General features: G+C 37.5%; 1 protein-coding gene across 1 annotated transcript in view; it reads right to left on the bottom strand.

Moving 5' to 3' along the window:
• The window catches only part of LOC135220494 (Na(+)/H(+) exchanger beta-like), a 115438-nt gene that overhangs the window by 75129 nt on the left and 20309 nt on the right, over nt 1-20000 (bottom strand). Inside the window, 3 exon segments of the mRNA XM_064257635.1 lie at nt 4271-4401; nt 7022-7076; nt 8278-8305. Coding sequence (XP_064113705.1) covers nt 4271-4401; nt 7022-7076; nt 8278-8305 — 214 coding nt within the window.

Below are 20000 nucleotides of genomic sequence, written 5' to 3'. Positions count from 1 at the left end.
TTCATGGAATGCCCTTGGAATTAGACAATACTCCAGACTCACTGCACTCAGGACATATGTTTATCGCCATCACCCACAAGTAATATTTATTCAAGAAGCCTTCCCGGGTGGTGCTCAGCCAGGTGATGAAGCTCCAACACTCTCCGGTTATGTTTCATATGTACTACATCATGTCAGGAATGGTCTTATTACTTACATCCACTCTTCTCTCCCTCATCAACTCCTTCGCTCATCAGCAGATATTAACATGACCTTCCAACTTTTTCAGGTTAAGATAGGTGATGGTCATATTCGATTATGCAATGTTTACTCTGCCCCTGGCCTAATTAACCTCTCTGCACTTCCTACACCTACAAACCTTGACATGATCTACATGGGTGATTTCAATGCCAGACGCCCAGATCTTGGTGATGTCTCTCCGATTCCCAACCGCAGTGGAGTTCCTCTGCTCAACTACATCCATCATTACCATTTAACCCGTTGGGATACAGGTGGTGCCACACACATCCGGGGGAGCACTCTTGATCATATCCTTACATCTGGGCTCGTGGCATCACATGTCTCCTGTCATTCTGTTCCCTCGCTCTGCCAGGTTAAGATAGGTGATGGTCATATTCGATTATGCAATGTTTACTCTGCCCCTGGCCTAATTAACCTCTCTGCACTTCCTACACCTACAAACCTTGGCATGATCTACATGGGTGATTTCAATGCCAGACACCCAGATCTTGGTGATGTCTCTCCGATTCCCAACCGCAGTGGAGTTCCTCTGCTCAACTACATCCATCGTTACCATTTAACCCATTGGGATACAGGTGGTGCCACACACATCCGGGGGAGCACTCTTGATCATATCCTTACATCTGGGCTCGTGGCATCACATGTCTCCTGTCATTCTGTTCCCTCGCTCTTTTCTGACCATGTTGCTTTATGCCTACAGTACACAATACAGGCTCATCCAAGTGACCCCTATCATCGTACCCGCATCACCATTCCACCCAAGTACTGCCCAACATATGTTTCATACATCTCCTCTGTCCTACCTACTTTTGATAAACACTCTCCAGAACACCTGTATAATTCTTTGGTAAAAGCTACCCATGACTTCTATCAACTATATATTGTCAGACCTCACATTAAAAGTCATCTTGTTGCCCATGCCTGGAACTTGGATCAACGCATTATGCAAGCAGAGAGAGTTGCGTCCGATGCTGGCCTTGCCTTTCAGACACAACCGACACCTAATCATCTACTTCAATATCAGCAGGCGAGGGATGATTTAGTTGCTCTCCAGAAGTGTGTCTACACTGAGTTATGGTATAAATACACTGACCTAATTAACCACCAGACTAGCGTTGGGACCATGTGGCATCTCATCAAAAGGACTGTCAAGAAAAAAACCACATGTGCACTTCATCACAGTCCACAAGCATATGCCCAGGATCTCATCACTACTTGGTCAACCCAGTCACGGTCCAGTAATCTCCCCGTACAATTCCAAAAAGCACTTTCTTCCCAGAGCAATTTACGCAACCTTCGTCTGATGGCTGCATTGTTGGAATCAGACAAGGAGGACAAAGAGCTGATCACCGAGGATGAGTTGTGACGTGCTGTTATGGGAAAAAAAAATTCTGCTCCTGGAGATGATGGCCTTACTTATCAAGTGCTTCGTCTCCTCCAGAAGGTTCCTGGAAATCCTCTTCTACAATTGTATAATCTTTGCTACCAACATGGATATGTACCTGCTGGCTGGACCATTAGCACAATTATTCCTATCCCAAAGCCTGGAACTGATAAATATCAGCCTATCTCCCTCACCTCATGTTTTGTTAAGTGTTTGAGCGTATATTACTAACCAGGCTAATGTACCGGTTACAAGAAAAAACTTTCTCCCCATTTGTATGGCTTTCTTCCACAGAGGAGTACTCATCACTGTTTAGCTGAACTCTACTCCCGATAGTCCTCCAACAGTGTAGTTGCCTTCCTTGACCTCAAAAGTGCTTTTGATACAGCCAACAGGGATATCATTCTTGATCAGCTTGTCGAATTTGGTGTCAGAGGAAACCTTGTGAAGTTATATAAACGGTTATCTCAGTAACAGAAAATCACGTGTTTTTTTTAAGGGTGCATGTAGCTCCTATGGAAATTTTGAGCTTGGCAGACCTCAGGGCGGCGTATTGAGCCCATTTCTTTTTAATATTCTTATACACCGTGTACTGTCTCTCCTCCCTGCTATCCCTGGAACCACTGTAACCTGCTATGCTGATGATGTCTACATACATCAAAACTCCACTACCCCTCGAGACCTTCACGTGTCCTTCAAGACTTCTACAGGTCCTGTACCTCCTGTGGCCTCATACTCTCCCAGAAAAAAGCAGAATCTTCTCTGCCTGGAATCTCCGAGACCTGCCAGAGTTCATTATGGGTGGGAATATTATACCTCACTGCACACAGTATACATATCTAGGTGCACCAGTCAGGATCACCCCTGCTATACCTGCACGACAACGAATCCACCCCATGGTGAAAAACCTTCTTGATCGACTGGAGCCTCGCTTCACTCCCATCAAGTGGCTTGCCACCAGGGCCACAGGTATATCTATCCCCGTGGCTAAAACCCTCTATATCCTCTTCCTAAGGTCCGTTGTTGACTATTTATCTCCTGCTCTAATTCAATTACCCAGACAGGCGTTACAACCTCTAGAACTGTTCCAAAATAGAGTAATGAGGTTTATCCTAGGATGCCCTCCTTCCACTCGGATAGTCAACATGCAGACCAAACTCATGTTACCTCCATTAATAGAGAGAATTTATGCCACTGTAACTTTGTTTTCTGTTAAATGTCTACACTCTCCACAATTTACTCCAAACTTCTCTGCTGTCCTCAGAGCATCACTTGACGAAGATGCACCAAGACCTCAACTCTGGCCAGGGGGCCATAACCTAGTTAGGGCAGTATGTGAAAATCTTCGACACCTTGATATCGGTGTACCTGAGCAAGCAGTCATCCAAGATTTGCCACCATGGCGGGTTCCTATCCTGCTGTCACTTTCACACCAACCTCTAAACATGCCATCCAGTCTACAGAAGCGCTGGTTTTGGAAACAATATCCAAAGTGTCAAGTTCAGTTCCTGCAGGACACCACATCTACGTTGACGGCTCAGTACAGGCAGATGGAAGTGCAGCATGTGCTATGTTCTCCCCCACTTTAGAATCTCCTGAGGGTGGGTGGCATGGTCGCAGATTGCCAAACTCATCCAGTTCCACTTATGCGAACTTCAAGGTATATGGGATGCAGTAACCCTACTTGTTAGAAGAAATGTGAATGGATTGGTGATCTGTGACTCCAAATCTGCACTCCAGGCAGACATCTTCTAGGCCCAGCTGTGGCCGTGTTGTGAGAGACATATTGTGTCAACTCGTGCTGCTTACAATGCCTCGCTTGTCTTGTCCTTCATGTGGATGCCCTCAAATATTGGGCTTTGATGGGAATGACATGGTGGACAGTCTTGCTAAAGCTGCCTGCACGCTGGACCTTGATGACAGAAATGTTGAGCCCTCACTTCGCTGCCTTAAACATAGAATACATTCAGCCGCTTTTGCCTGTACAGTACAGAGTAGGGATGCAGAGAGGGGCACTAGTGTTTCCATACAACATCATGATAACTTTCTGCAGAGCCGTCACAAGTACCGGCGACGTGGACTCATGGTGCGTAGGCATAATGTCGTAAGTGCCAGGATAAGGTTGGGATATCGTCCTGTGTGGCAGGTTGGACAGACACTAGATATACCACACTACACCTCATGTAAAATGTTGTAACCTTGCTAATGCCAATAACCCTGAACCACTGCTGCCTTCAGTTGCCCCACTGTCAGGAATCTGTTACCTCAAGGACAAAATTTACTTCAAACCTACCAATATTTACTCAAAGATGACCACATAGACGTAATTGTGACTCGTCATCCTCACTTTGGTGGCTGCTAAACTGTCTGTTGCAGTTGTTGTGATAATAGAATACGATCTCATATATGTTATTTTGGAAACTGTACCGATGATTCAAGCTGTAATTTTTTTTTTCTGTTGATTCTGATGTTACTGTATGTAACTGCTAATATGTAAACTTTGTTTGACGTCTTTGGGCGTAATAAATTTATTAAATAAATAATCTCTCTCTCTCTCTCTCTCTCGTCTTCTCTCCTCTCTCTCTCTCTCTCTCTCTCTCTCTCTCTCTCTCTCTCTCTCTCTCTCTCTCTCTAACCGAAGCTTACCGTTGAGCAGAGACTCCCCAAAAACGAGGAAATAGAGGTCCTTATTGACCCCAAGTTCCTGGAAGATGACCAAAACGGCCACTGGGTCCACAGCCGAAATCAGGGACGAGAAGACCAGGGACTCGCGCATGCTGCAAAGGGAACACGGAGGAGTGGAAGGAAATCCAGGATTGCGATGCTAAATTTTTTATGTTGGTTCAATTTTTCTTTTTTTTTGGGGGGGTGGCAATTTTTTTAATATATTGAGGTGTTTTTTCAAATATACAATATCTAATATGTAAAAATAGTTTTTTTAAATAATATTTTTATTTTTTTTTGGTTATTTTTTTAATGTATTGAGAACTTTTTTAAATATATAACATCTAATATGTAGTAATAATAGGTTTTTCTAATAATAATAAATAATTATTATTATTTTTAACATAATAATTTTGGCTGGAATGTTTACGATCAAGAAAAATTATCTTATTGTAACCCTATAATAATAATAATAATAATAATAATAATAATAATAATAATAATAATAATAATAATAATAATGATTCCCATGACAAAAATACAACAGAAGATGGATGCCGGGTACCAACTCGAAAAGAGGCAACAGAATCAACCATCTGATGTTCATGGACGACATCAAGCTGTATGGTAAAAGCATCAAGGAAATAGATACCCTAATCCAGACTGTAAGGATTGTATCTGGGGACATCAGGATGGAGTTTGGAATAGAAAAATGCGCCTTAGTCAACATACAAAAAGCCAAAGTAACGAGAACTGAAGGGATAAAGCTACCAGATGGGAGCAACATCAAACACATAGATGAGACAGGATACAAATACCTGGGAATAATGGAAGGAGGGGATATAAAACACCAAGAGATGAAGGACACGATCAGGAAAGAATATATGCAGAGACTCAAGGCGATACTTAAGTCAAAACTCAACGCCGGAAATATGATAAAAGCCATAAACACATGGGCAGTGCCAGTAATCAGATACAGCGCAGGAATAGGGAATTGGAAGGACGAAGGCAGAACTCCGCAGCATAGATCAGAAAACCAGGAAACATATGATATACACAAAGCACTACACCCAAGACCAAATACGGACAGGACTATACATAAAACGAAAGTGGGAAGGAGGGAGAAGGACTACTAAGTATAGAGGACTGCGTCAACATCGAAAACAGAGCACTGGGGGCAAATCTGAAAACCAGTGAAGACGAGTGGCTAAAGAGTGCATGGGAAGAAGGACTAATAAAAGTAGACGAAGAACCAGAAATATACGGAGACAGGAGAATGACAGACAGAACAGAGGACTGGCACAACAAACCAATGCACGGACAATACATGAGACAGACTAAAGAACTAGCCAGCGATGACACATGGCAATGGCTACAGAGGGGAGAGCTAAAGAAGGAAACTAAAGGAATGATAACAGCGGCACAAGATCAGGCCCTAAGAACCAGATATGTTCAATGTACGATAGACGGAAATAACATCTCTCCCATATGTAGGAAGTGCAATACGAAAAATGAAACCATAAACCACATAGCAAGCGAATGCCCGGCACTTGCACAGAACCAGTACAAAAAGAGGCATGATTCAGTGGCAAAAGCCCTCCACTGGAGCCTGTGCAAGAAACATCAGCTACCTTGCAGTAATAAGTGGTACGAGCACCAACCTGAGGGAGTGATAGAAAACGATCAGGCAAAGATCCTCTGGGACTATGGTATCAGAACGGATAGGGTGATACGTGCAAATAGACCAGACGTGACGTTGATTGACAAAGTCAAGAAGAAAGTATCACTCATTGATGTCGCAATACCATGGGACACAGAGTGAAGAGAAAGAGAGGGAAATAGCTAAGTATCAAGATCTGAACATAGAAATAAGAAGGATATGGGATATGCCAGTGGAAATCGTACCCATAATCATAGGAGCACTAGGCACAATCCCAAGATCCCTGAAAAGGAATCTAGAAAAACTAGACGCTGGAGTAGCTCCAGGACTCATGCAGAAGAGTGTGATCCTAGAAACGGCGCACATAGTAAGAAAAGTGATGGACTCCTAAGGAGGTAGGATGCAACCCGGAACCCCCCCACTATAAATACACCCAGTCGAATTGGAGGACTGTGATAGAGCAAAAAAAAAAAAAATTAATAATAATAATAATAATAATAATATAATAATAATAATAATAATAATAATAATAATAATAATAATAAAGTGTGTTTTCAATTTAAATCTAAAAAAAACACATACTTCCCACCAATTCAAAATATACTTTTACCAATTTAGGTACAAAAATCACACACCTCTCACAATTTCAAAATATACTTTTACCAATTAAATACAAAACAGAACACACATACCTCAAACAAATTCAAAATATACTTTTACCCATTTAAATTAAAAAAAGACACATACCTCCCACAAATTCAAAATACCTCCCACAAATTTTTCATCTATTACAAATTGAACGGCCAGAAAAACAAACTTCCCCATATCATCAAAATATACTCTTACCAATTTATATAGAAAACACACACACTTTCCTCCCACAAATTCCAAATATACATCTACCAATCTAACTACCAAACGAATATACTCCCCCACCCACCACTCCCCTCCAAAAAAAAAACACTAAATTAGACCCAAGTCAATTAGTATCTGGCATCCAATTAGGCTGCCTGCAGACACTAATCACTTATTTCCCCCACACACACTAATTATAGACGTATCATACCAATTACCTGAGCGTGATGTTGCCCATGGCTCCAACGCCAGCCAAGCCGTACAACGTTGGTCCTGTTGGGGGGGGGGGTGAGGGGGGTTAGACGAAAATTTTAAAAATGGGTTAATTCGTGTATTCTTAAAATATTAGTTTCGTCTAAATGAAAATGTACGATTATAAATATATATATATTTTATTTATATTATTATATATATATATAATATATATTATATAATTTTTAATAATATATATATAGAGTATATAGTATATATATATAATATATATTATTGTAGAGAGATGAGAGGCGAAGAGAGACGAGAGAGAGGAGAGAGAGGAGCATGTGCAAAGAAGCAAGCTATAACGAGAAAATGGACATGTTGAGTTGCGGGGGGCGGGGGGCGGGGAGGGGGGGGGAGGTTGCAAAACAAACAGGTCCTAATGAAGCGAATGAGAGGCAAAGGGGGAGGGGAGAGAGAGAGAGGGGGGGAGGGAGGGAGGTGGAGGAAACAGAAAACAAAATAGAATTTAAAAAATAAAGAGAAAAAGAAAAACGGAAGAAGGGGAAAGAGAAAAATTGGATAGAATAAAAAAAAGTGGAAATAGAAAAAAGATTTTAAAAAGTCCAAAGAACCGAGAAAAAAGGCAAAAGATAAAAAAAAATGAATCAAAAGAGAAACAGAAAAATCGACTAAAGATAAAAAAAAGAGGAAACGTATAAAAGAGAAATGTGAAGAAATCAAAGACGTGGAGAAACAAGAAGAGAAATACAATTATGGAAAAAATTATAGATTATCTGCCATTTAATACAGTCGCGCACCTGTGTGCCTAGTGTCTACAAAACACTAAATGAAGTTTACGCGTGGAATGGGAAAACAAAGAACACTAAGCTCTTGCATGGTTACTGGCAATTATGTACATGATTAAGAGTTGTAAATATTACTTTTAATTTTTAACGTCAGTTAAAACGTGCTAAAATCTACGGTCGAACAAAGCCATGTTTCACAAACTTAAATTAAAATAAGAATGCTCTGTCTATTAAAATCATTTTTCTGTACTGTTAAACATACTCATTATTTATTTTTCACGTTCCTATTCCAATAAATAAATCATAAATATCCAATCCAAAAATTTCTGTATTATTGACTCAATTCAAAGCACCTTTTTCAGACCTTTTTCAAGGATCTTCCATAGACCTTTTCTTAACCCCAAACAACAACAAAAACAACAAACAAAGTAGTTTGTAGGCTTACTCCCCGAGCAAGCGGAGATACTCACCAATGGCGAAAATGTTGAACATCGTTCCCTGAGGAAAAGGAAACAGATATTAGATAATTCATTTCAGTGTCATTCATTCATTCATCGGTTCATTCAATCATTTATTCATTCAACTCACTCACTCATTCATTCATTATTCAATCATTAATACATTTATTCAATCAATAACTAATTCAATCATTTATTCATTCACTCACTCACTCGTGCATTCATTCATTAGCTAATGCAATCATTTATTCATTACTTCACTCATTCATTCATTCATTCATTCATTTGTTCAATCATTCATTCATTTATTCAACCATTCATTAACTAATGCGATCATTTAGTCATTCACTCACTCACTCATTCATTATTCATTCATTCATTCATTCATTCATTCATTCCTTAACTAATGCAAATATTTATTCACTGACTCACTAATTCATTCATTATTCATTCATTCATTCATTTATTCAATCATTTATTCATACACTCACTCAATCATTCATTATTCATTCATTCATTCATTCAATCATTCCTTAACTAATGCAAATATTTATTCATTCACTCATTCATTCATTATTCATTCATTCATTCATTTATTCAATCATTTATTCATACACTCACTCACTTATTCACTCATTCATTTATTATTCAATCATTCATTCATACATTCAAAATCCACGTTTATATATTAAACGCATTTCAAGTCTTTCAATAAACTTAAATCTCTGATGCTCAATTGTTTCACTTTCGAACAAAAGATTTTAAATCCGGCAGAACAATGAGATACTTTATTATTATTATCGGAAGATAATCAATACACCCATTACCATGGGAATTCATTAAGACCTTATTCTGTTCAATGGGATGACAGGGAATTCATTAGGACTTCATTCATAGAATGACAGTGACGGTTGCCAGATACCGCTAAACGTAGTAAACATTACTTCACAAAGATGCCTATTTGTTGCTTAAATTTTTAAGCTGGATAGTGCTAGTCTCTCTCTCTCTCTCTCTCTCTCTCTCTCTCTCTCTCTCTCTCTTCTCTCAAAGTGATTTGAAGAGAGGTTAATGAGTACCGAATTTGAATATGGAACTACCTCATCGAGGCCATCCCAAATCCTGCAAGAGATTTGTAGTGGGTAACAGTATGCAATACCGAATACCCGGGGGTATCGAATTACCTCTTCGAGGTCTTCCAAAATCCTGCAAGGGCTGTACAGTGTGTAATATTAGGAGTATACTAGGAGTACTGATTTACCTCATCGAGGCACTACGAATCATACGAGGGGATTCGTATGACAGGTAAATAAATAACCAGGGTATATAATTACCTCGTCGAGGCCTTGCAAAATCCAGCAAGGATTTGTACGGAGAGGGTAGTGGTATGAGCACCGGATACGAGGTAGTAAATTACCTCATCGAGGAACTACAAAATCATACGTGGGATTTGTTGAACGGGTAAAACATGACCTGTATACCTGAGCTGAGAAAGTATATCACGTGCCTCTCTCTCTCTCTCTCTCTCTCTCTCTCTCTCTCTCCCCCTTGCACGCGTTCATGAAGCATTTAGAACGCTTTAGCCACCCCATTTAACATAGATTGGTTACTGAACGCACACGCACGTTAACTTAGAACTATATGCCACCCCAGTTAACATAGATTGGTTACTGAACGCACACGCACGTTAACTTGGAACTATATAACAAGAAATAATAATAGTTCTTACGATCATTAGCTTATGTATTTCTGTAGCGACAAAATGAAAGACAAAGAGAAAGACTGAGAAAAAAATTAATGAGAGCGTGATAGTCTCGCAATGGAGAGTAAGAATGGAACAAGAAATAAAAGAAGGCTGGAACTGGAATCGGTATACAGACCTTAGGCAGGGATGAAAGGACATTTGTAGCTTAATGCATATATATGTATATATATATATATATATATATATATTATATATATATATGTGTGTGTGTGTGTGTGTGTGTGTGTGTGTGTGTGTGTGAGTATGTGTGTATGTATATATGTGCGTATATATAACATTATATGTATATATATGTATGTCTGTATATATGTATATATACATATATACATATATATATATAGAGAGAGAGAGAGAGAGAGAGAGATGAGAGAGAGAGAGAGAGAGAGGACCTACCATTACAGACCTACATCTTCTTCGGGTGCCCCAGGTCCCTCAGTGTGAGGCACCTCTAATGTCTACAGAGAGTTGCTAATACATCTTCCAGTATATTTGCATCTTCCAATCTTGGATGGTCTGGGATGCAGTTTAGATATTTGTCGAGCTTATTCTTAAACACATCTACGCTCACTCCTGATATATCCTCAGATGAGCTGGCAACGCATTGAATAGACGCTGCATTATCGATGCTGGTGCGTAGTGGATTAATGTCTTGTGTGCTTTCCTTATTTTTCCTGGTATAGTTTTGGGCACTATTAATCTACCTCTGCTTGCTCTTTCTGATATTTTTAGCTCCATGATGTTTTCGGCTATTCCTTCTATCTGTTTCCATGCTGAATTATCATGTAGCGCTCTTCTCCTTTCTAGACTATATTTTAATTTTAAGGATTGTAGTCTTCCCAGTAGTCAAGATCCTTAACTTCTTCTATCTAGCTGTAATGTACCTTTGTACACTCTCTATTTGTGCAATATCCTTTTGATAGTGTGGGTACCATATCATATTGCAAATATTCAAGTGGACTACGAACATATGTTTTAAATAAAGCATAATCATGTGTTCAGCTTTTCTTGTTTGAAGTACCGTAACAACATTCCCATTTTGCTTTACATTTTGCCAATAGAATTGCTATTTGATCCTTACATAACATGTTCCTATTCATCATCACACCAAGGTCTTTAACTGCTTCCTTATTTGTGATTGTCTCATTATTAGGTCCCCTATATGCATAGAGCTTTCCTTCTCTGTCTCCATAATTTATTGATTCAAATTATCAGAGTTAAATACCATCCTATTTACCTCTGCCCAATCATATACTTTGTTAAGGTCTCTTTGTAGCGCGTTCCTATCTTCATCATAAGTAATTTCTCTACTTATTCTTGTGTCATCGGCGAAACTACTCACTACCGAGTCCTTAACATTACTGTCTATGTCTGCAATCATAATAACAAACAGTATTGCAGCTAACACCGTACCTTGTGGCACACCGGATATTACCTTAGCTTCATCCGATTTCTCATCGTTTGCAATAACTATCTGTTTCTGTTGTGTAAAAAATTCTTTTAACCATCTTCCATACTTTATCCACTATATTGTGTTTTCTAATTTCTTCGCTAATATATTATGGTCTACCTTGTCAAAAGCTTTTGCAAAGTCTAGATAAACCACATCTGTTTCATTTCCGCTTTTCATATTTTTGTATATGTTCTCACGGTGGACTAACAGTTGGGTTTGTTGTCCTATATTAAACAAATTATTTTTTAATAAATATTTCATAATATTTGTCTTCATTACCCTTTCATACACTTTCATAATATGTGATGTTAGACTCACAGGCCTATAATTACTTGCCTCTAGTCTTGATCCACTTTTGAAAGTAGGGGTAATATATGCTAATTGTTGTCATCATAAATCTTGCCTGTATCTACACTTTGTCTTAATAATATTGCAAGTGGCTTTGAGATAGAATGAACTACTTTCTTTAACAAAATAGCAGGAACACCATCAGGACCTGCAGCAGCTCCATTTCTAATTTCATTAATAGCCTGCACAATATCAGCTTCATTAATATCTATGTCAGCTAAATATTCACTATTTTCGTCCCTTATTTCTGTATCATTATCTTCATTATCAATTCTAGGGGTGAATTCTCTCTTATATTGTTCTGCCAATATGTTGCATATTTCCTTTTTTCATTGTTAATCTCCTTCAATTCTTAGAGGGGCCTATTTCTATTCTTCTTTTATTCATCTTTTTCGCGTACGAGTATAATAGTTTGGGATTTTGCTTGATATTTACTAGGGTTTTTTCTTCCAAGTCCCGTTTTTCATTTTCTTTTGATTGTATAATCTTTTGTTCTGCATTTTCTATCTTACTTTTTAGTTCTTTAACTTTCCATGCATTTTTTTCTTTTGCAAGACCTTTTTTCCACTTTCTGATTTTCTGGAACAAGATCGTTCTGTCTCTTGGTATGCATAATTGATGTTTACTTTTCTTCTTCGGTATATATTTTTCCACTATTTTCTCTAATATTTTATATGGTATCTCCGTATTTACCCTTATGTCATCACTTACGAAAATGTTATCCCAATCTTTGTTTAATTCTTCATTTATTTCTGACCATTTTATATTTTTACTGTAGAAATTGTATTTTCCATATCCTTCCCACTTTTTCATTTCTTGCTTATCTCTGTTTTCACTTGCTTTGGAATGGACTGTTAATTCTATGACATTATGGTCTGAAATACTCGCATTATAAACTATTATTTCTTTAACATAATTCACCTCGTTCACAAATACTAGGTCTAAAGTATTTTCCTTTCTTGTTGGCAGGTGATTTATTTGTTGAATGTTGTATTCTAGTAGCATATCTATAGCTTTTCGAATTGCCTCTTATCTTCTGCACTACTATTACTCTCTTTTTTTATATGTATAAATACAACCACAATCTCCTATTCGTTCTTTCCAGTCTACGAAAGGAAAAGTTAAAGTCTCAGATAGGAGATAGTCCAGCCCTTGTGATTTCTACAATATCATCCAATTTTTCTATTATTATGTCAAACTCTTTAGTATTAGGGGGTCTATATATTACAATGTTCATTAATTTTTCAGATTCAAATTCTACCGCTGTTAGTTCACATTCTGAGTTACTATATTTCTCATATATTTTTCCTTGTTTTTTGTCTTTCCCATATATTGGTAAATACTACAAATAATAAACATGACACACAAAGGAAACTTAAAGATAAAAAAAAAATAGCAAAAAAAAAAATCCAAAACATCAAATAAAGTAATAACGCTAAAAAAAGACACAAAGACAAAGAATAGAACTTGCGTGCAAATTTTAATCAGACATCCATCCACTCACGCAAGGGGGAGGGGTGGGTGGTGGGGGGTTGGGGGGTGGGGGGGGGGGGGCGGTGGGATTTGCACTCATTATTCCAGCATTACCGCCAAACCGTTATCAAAGATCGATGTCAGCTTGGCGTCTTTCCCGCCCCCGTAATTACCATCCTCATCTCCGTCAGGACAGTCATTTATATATAGTCTTTCTCAATTTGACCTGTCATTATGGTGAGTGAGTGACGAGTGAAGGCAGGGTCAGTGAGGGGCCATAAAGGTGACCCTTCGTTAAAAAGTGAAGGTCTAGAGAAATTACTTTGGGGAAATAAATGTATCTGACTGATGAGAGCCTACTACATGACGTGGAATCTGAATGCTCTTTTATTTATCTATTTACTTATTTATCTATTTATTTATTTTTTATTTATCTATTTTCCTCTGGCACTTCATTCTTAGGAATTATATTGGGGAAATATTATCTTTGACAAGGAGCCTACTGCATAGCGTGGAGCGCGAACCCTTTTTTTATTTATTTGATTAAGTATTTATCTAAATTCTTACGATTTCATTTAATAGTATGTATAACAGTATGTATTATATATATATATATATATATATATATATATATATATAATTATATATATATATATATATATAGGGTGGGCCAAAAGTAGCCTCACAGTTAAAACAGGTAATACGCAGTACATTTATTTTTTACAAACAATTAAGTAGCAGATATGAAGAATGCTGCAACGTTGAAGGCGGACATTTTGAGCACTTGAGAGATTAAATGTTCCTAAAATAAATGCAATGAACTGTAAGACAAATGCACACAAACAGTGCTACTTAATTGTCTGTAAAAAATAAATGTACTGCGTATTACCTGTTTTAACTGTGAGGCTACTTTTGGCCCACCCTGTATAACATATATATATAATATATATATATATATATATATATATATATATATATATATATATATATATATATATATAATTTATATATACATATACATACAGTTATTTGCAAAGTTGTGACGCCATCAAATTAAAACAAATTTCCTTGAGTAAGTAAATTTATTACACTGAGAATGGCAAAAACTTGGAAACAAATTTGTAATTTCTGGATACAGTGATTCGACAGATATTGCAACGATATGAAAGCACAAAGTTTAGAAGTCACTCTCATGATGAAATGGACGATAAAATATAGCAAATTCAAGCGACCCTGAATTCTAGAAAAAAGAAACCCTGAATTCTAGAAAAAGGAAGCCTCACAGTTCTATGAATTCCAGTCTTTTCTAGATTCCACAGAGGCACTTCTATTACACTAGCTACTGAAGTTAAACCAACTTCTCGCTTAAAACCAATTGCAGCCAACTTCTCGTTTAAGACCAACCACATCCTTCCAGGAATATTGCAACATCCTGACATCGCAAGCGACGAAGTTATTAAAACCAAGAATATTGCTGCAATATGTTTGACATTGCAAGCAACGAAGTTCCTGCATTGAAACGCCCAAAAGTATTAATATAGCTCTGAAGTTTCCTAATTTCGTAATAGCCCATGCAAGGTCCCCCCCCCCCCCAAAACAACACTAACCCCCCCCCCCCGCCCCCTTCCTCCCCACCCACCCACCCCAGCCCCAGGACCCTCTGGGGCTAAACACGAAAACCTGTTGTTATCGTAGAGGTATACGGGTCATAATTACTGCCGACCTGGGTACCACCAAAGTGTCCTATGGCGGGTCCTGACGTGACCTCAGGTCAATACGTTAGAGGTCAGGTCACGGGACTCACTGCGTCAGGAAAGTCTTATAATTAGTGTTCGTATTAACTATTATTCGCCATTACAGAAGAATAACGCGAAGGGCTCTATTAATAGATCACGTACGTCATGCGCGCCATGTTATTTTACAGAGAGAGAGAGAGAGAGAGAGTTTTGAATTTGAACACATTAGAACAAAGGCTATATCTTTGTTTCTTTAGGAGAGAGAGAGAGAGAGAGAGCAGAGATGACACGAGAGATGAGAGAGAGAGAGAGAGACGAGAGAGAGAGAGAGTTTTGAATTTGAACACATTAGAACAAAGGCTATATCTTTGTTTCTTTAGAGAGAGAGAGAGAGAGATGAGAGAGAGAGAGAGAGAGAGAGAGAGAGAGAGAGAGAGAGAGAGTTTTGAATTTGAACATTAGAACAAAGCTAATCTTTGTTTCTTTAGGGAGAGAGAGAGTAGAGACGAGAGAGAGAGAGAGCAGCGAGAGAGAGATTTTAAGAACGAGGAGAGAGAGAGATTTGAGAGAGAGAGAGAGAGAGAGAGAGTGAATTGAACACATTAGAACAAAGCCTATCTCTTTGTCTTTAGGAGAGAGAGAGAGAGAGAGAGAGAGAGAGAGAACGAGAGAGAGAGAGGAGAGAGAGAGAGAGTTTTGAATTTGAAACATTAGAACAAGGCTATATCTGTGTTTCTTTGTTTAGAGAGAGAGAGAGAGAGAGAGCGAGAGAGAGAGAGAGAGAGAGAGAGAGAGAGTTTTGAATTTGAACACATTAGAACAAAGGCTATATCTTTGTTTCTTTAGGAGAGAGAGAGAGAGAGAGAGAGAGAGAGAGAGAGAGATATTTTGAAATTAGACAAAGCATATCTTTGTTTTTTTAGGAGAGAGAGGAGAGAGAGAGAGTTTTGAATTTGACGAGATTAGAGAGTTTTAATTTAATCTATATCTTTGTTTCTTTGGAGGAGAGAGAGAGAGAGAGAGATGAGAGATGAGAGAGAGAGCAGAGAGAGAGAGAGATAGCGAGAGAGAGGAGAGAGAGAGAGAGAGTTTGAATTTGAACACATTAGAACCAAGGCTATATCTTTGTTTCTTTAGGAGAGAGAGACGAAAGAGAGAGAGAGAAGAGAGAGAGAGAGTATTGAATTTGAAACATTAGAACCCAAGGCTTATCTTTGTTTCTTTAGGAGAGAGAGAGAGAGAGAGAGAGAGAGAGAGAGAGAGAGAGTTTGATTTGAACACATTTAGAACAAAGGCTATATCTTTGTTTCTTTAGGAGAGAGAGAGAGAGAGAGAGAGACGAGAGATGCGAGGAGAGAGAGAGAGAGAGAGAGTTTTGAATTTGAACACATTAGAACAAAGGCTATATCTTTGTTTCTTTAGGAGAGAGAGAGAGAGAGAGAGAGAGAGAGAGAGAGAGAGACGAGAGAGAGAGAGAGAGAGAGTTTTGAATTTGAACACATTAGAACCAAAGGCTATATCTTGTTTCTTTAGGAGAGAGAGAGAGAGAGAGAGAGAGAGAGAGAGAGAGAGAGAGAGAGAGAGAGAGAGTTTTGAATTTGAACACATTAGAACAAAGGCTATATCTTTGTTTCTTAGGAGAGAGAGAGAGAGAGCAGAGAGAGAGGGAGAGAGAGAGAGAGAGAGAGTATTGAATTTGAACACATTAGAACCATGGCTATATCTTTGTTTCTTTAGGAGAGAGAGAGAGAGAGATTTTGAGAGAAGAAAGAGAGAGGAGAAGAGAGATGAGAGAGAGAGAGAGAGAGAGAGTTTTGAATTTGAACACATTAGAACAAAGGCTATATCTTTGTCTTTAGAGAGAGAGAGAGAGAGAGAGAGAGAAAGAGAGAGAGAGAGAGAGACCTTACCTTACCTTACAGACCTTACATCTTGTTCGGGTTGCCCCAGGTCCCTCAGTGTGAGGCACTCTAATGTCTACCAGAGTTGTGCTAGTACATCTTCCGGTATATTTTGCATCTTCCAATCTTGGATGGTCTGGGATGCAGTTTAGATATTTGTCGAGCTTATTCTTAAACACAATCTACGCTCACTCCTGATATATTCCATCAGATGAGCTGGCAACGCATTGAATAGGCGCTGCATTATCGATGCTGGTGCGTAGTGGATTAATGTCCTGTGCTTTCCTTATTTTTTTTTTCCTGGTATAGTTTTGGGCACTATTATCTACCTCTGCTTGCTCTTTCTGATATTTTAGTTCCATGATATTTCTGCTATTCCTTCTATCTGTTTTTCCAGCCTGAATTATCATGTAGCGTTCTCTTCTCTTTCAGACTATATAATTTTAAGAATTGTAGTATTTCCCAGTAGTCTAGGTCCTTAACTTCTTCTATTCTAGCTGTAAAGGACCCTTTGTACACTCTCTATTTGTGCAATATCCTTTTGATAGTGTGGGTACCATATCAATATTGCAATATTCAAGTGGACTACGAAACATATGTTTTTCTATAAAGCCATAATCATGTGTTCAGCTTTTCTTGTTTGAAAAGTTGCCGTAAACAACAATTCCCATTTTTGCTTTACATTTTGCAACAGAGTTGCTATTTGATCATTGCATAACATGTTCCTATTCATCATCACACCAAGGTCTTTAACTGCCTTCCTTATTGTGATGGTCTCATTATTAGGTCCCTTATATGCATATAGCTTTCTTTCTCTGTCTCCATAATTTATTTGATTCAAATTTATCAGAGTAAATACCATCCTATTTACCTCTGCCCAATCATATACTTTGTTAAGGTCTCTTTGTAGAGCGTTCTATCTTCATCACAAGTAATTTCTCTACTTATTCTTGTGTCATCTGCGAAACTACTCACTACCGAATCCTTAACATTATTGTCTATGTCTTCAACTCATAATAACAAACAGTATTGCAGCTAACACCGTACCTTGCGGCACACCGGATATTTACCTTGGTTCATCCGATTTCTCGTCGTTTGCAATAACTATCTGTTTTCTGTTGTGTAAAAAATTCTTTTAACCATCTTCCTACTTTATCCACGATATTGTGTTTTCTAATTTTCTTCGCTAATATATTATGGTCTACTTTATCAAAAGCTTTTGCAAAGTCTAAATAAACCACATCTGTTTCATTTCCGCTTTTCATATTTTTGAATATGTTTTCACGGTGGACTAACAGTTGGGTTTGTGTACTTTTTCCGGGTACGAAACCATGTGTCCTTTATTAAACAAATTATTTTTTATTAAATGTTCATAATATTTTTCTTCATTACCCTTTCATACACTTTCATAATATGTGATGTTAGACTCACAGGCCTATAATTACTTGCCTCTAGTCTTGATCCACTTTTGAAAGTGGGGGTAATATATGCTAATTTGTGCTCATCATATATCTTGCCTGTATCTACACTTTGTCTTAATAATATTGCAAGTGCTTTGCGATAGAATGAACTACTTTCTTTAACAAAATATAGCAGGAATTCCATCATGGCCCTGCAGCAGCTCCAGTTTTTAATTTCATTAATAGCCTGCACAATATCAGCTTCATTAATATCTATGTCAGCTAAATATTCACTATTTTCATCCCTACTTCTATATCATTATCTTCATTATCTATTCTAGGGGGTGAATTCTCTCTTATATCGTTCTGCCAGTATGTTGCAAAATTCCGTTTTTTCATTCGTTAATCTCCCTCAATTCTCAGAGGGCCTATTTCTATTCTTCTTTTATTCATCTTCTTCGCATTATGAGTATAATAGTTTGGGGTTTTGTTTGATATAGTAGGGTTTTTTCTTCCAAGTCCCGTTTTTCATTTTCTGATTGTATAATCTTTTGTTCTGCATTTTCTATCTTACTTTTTAGTTCTATAACTTTCCATGCATTTTTTTCTTTTGCAAGACCTTTTTTTCCACTTCTGATTTTCTGGAACAAGATCCTTCTGTCTCTTGGTATGCATGAATGATGTTTACTTTTCTTCTTCGGTATATATTTTCCACTATTATCTCCAATATTTTATATAATATCCGTATTTACCCTTATGTCATCACTTACGAAAATGTTATCCCAATCTTTGCTTTAATTCTTCATTTATTCTGACCATTTTATATTTTTACTGTAGAAGTTGTATTTTCCATATCCTTCCCACTTTTTGTTCATTTCTTGCTTATCTCTATTTTCACTTGCTTTGGAATGAAACTGTTAATTCTATGACATTATGGTCTGAAATACTCGCATTATAAACTATTATTTCTTTAACATTAATTCATCTCGTTCACAATACTAGGTCTAAAGTATTTTTCCTTTTCTTGTTGGCAGGTGATTTATTTGTTGAATGTTGTATTCTAGTAGCATATCTAATAGCTTTTCAAATTGCCTCTTATCTTCTGCACTACTATTATCTCTGTATAGTATAAGTACAACCACAATCTCCTATTTCGTTCTTTCCATTCTACGAAAGGAAAGTGAAGTCAACCAGATAGGAGAATAGTCCAGTCCTTGTGATTTCTACATATATCATCAATTTTTGTTCAATTATTAAGTCAAACTCTTTAGTATTAGGAGGTCTATATATTACTATGTTCATCAATTTTTCAGATTCAAATTCTACCGCTATTAGTTCACATTCTGAGTTACTATATTTCTCATATATTTTTCCTTGTTTTTTGTCTTTCCCATATATTGCGGTTCCCCTTGATTCCTATTTTTTCTATCTGATCTATAAGTTTGGAACCCTTTTTTTTTATTTGATCATCATTCCCAGTCTCTGGGAATACCAGGTTTCACTTATATTCATTATCTATTTCTTTCATTTTCATTTTGGGTTAGTTCTTCTAAGTACTCTATTTTTCTTTTTGAGTTACCTCGTAACTAAACCTGCGCATTCATCACTATGATGGTTTGCTTGTTTTGTTTCTCCTTCATTTAATACTGGTAGTAATAAGGATTT

The sequence above is a fragment of the Macrobrachium nipponense genome, chromosome 20, assembly GCF_015104395.2.
Source record: "Macrobrachium nipponense isolate FS-2020 chromosome 20, ASM1510439v2, whole genome shotgun sequence".
Classification (NCBI taxonomy): Eukaryota; Metazoa; Arthropoda; class Malacostraca; order Decapoda; family Palaemonidae; genus Macrobrachium; species Macrobrachium nipponense.
The sequence above is the reverse complement of the archived record's forward strand: the minus strand, read 5'-3'. Positions and strand labels throughout refer to the sequence as shown.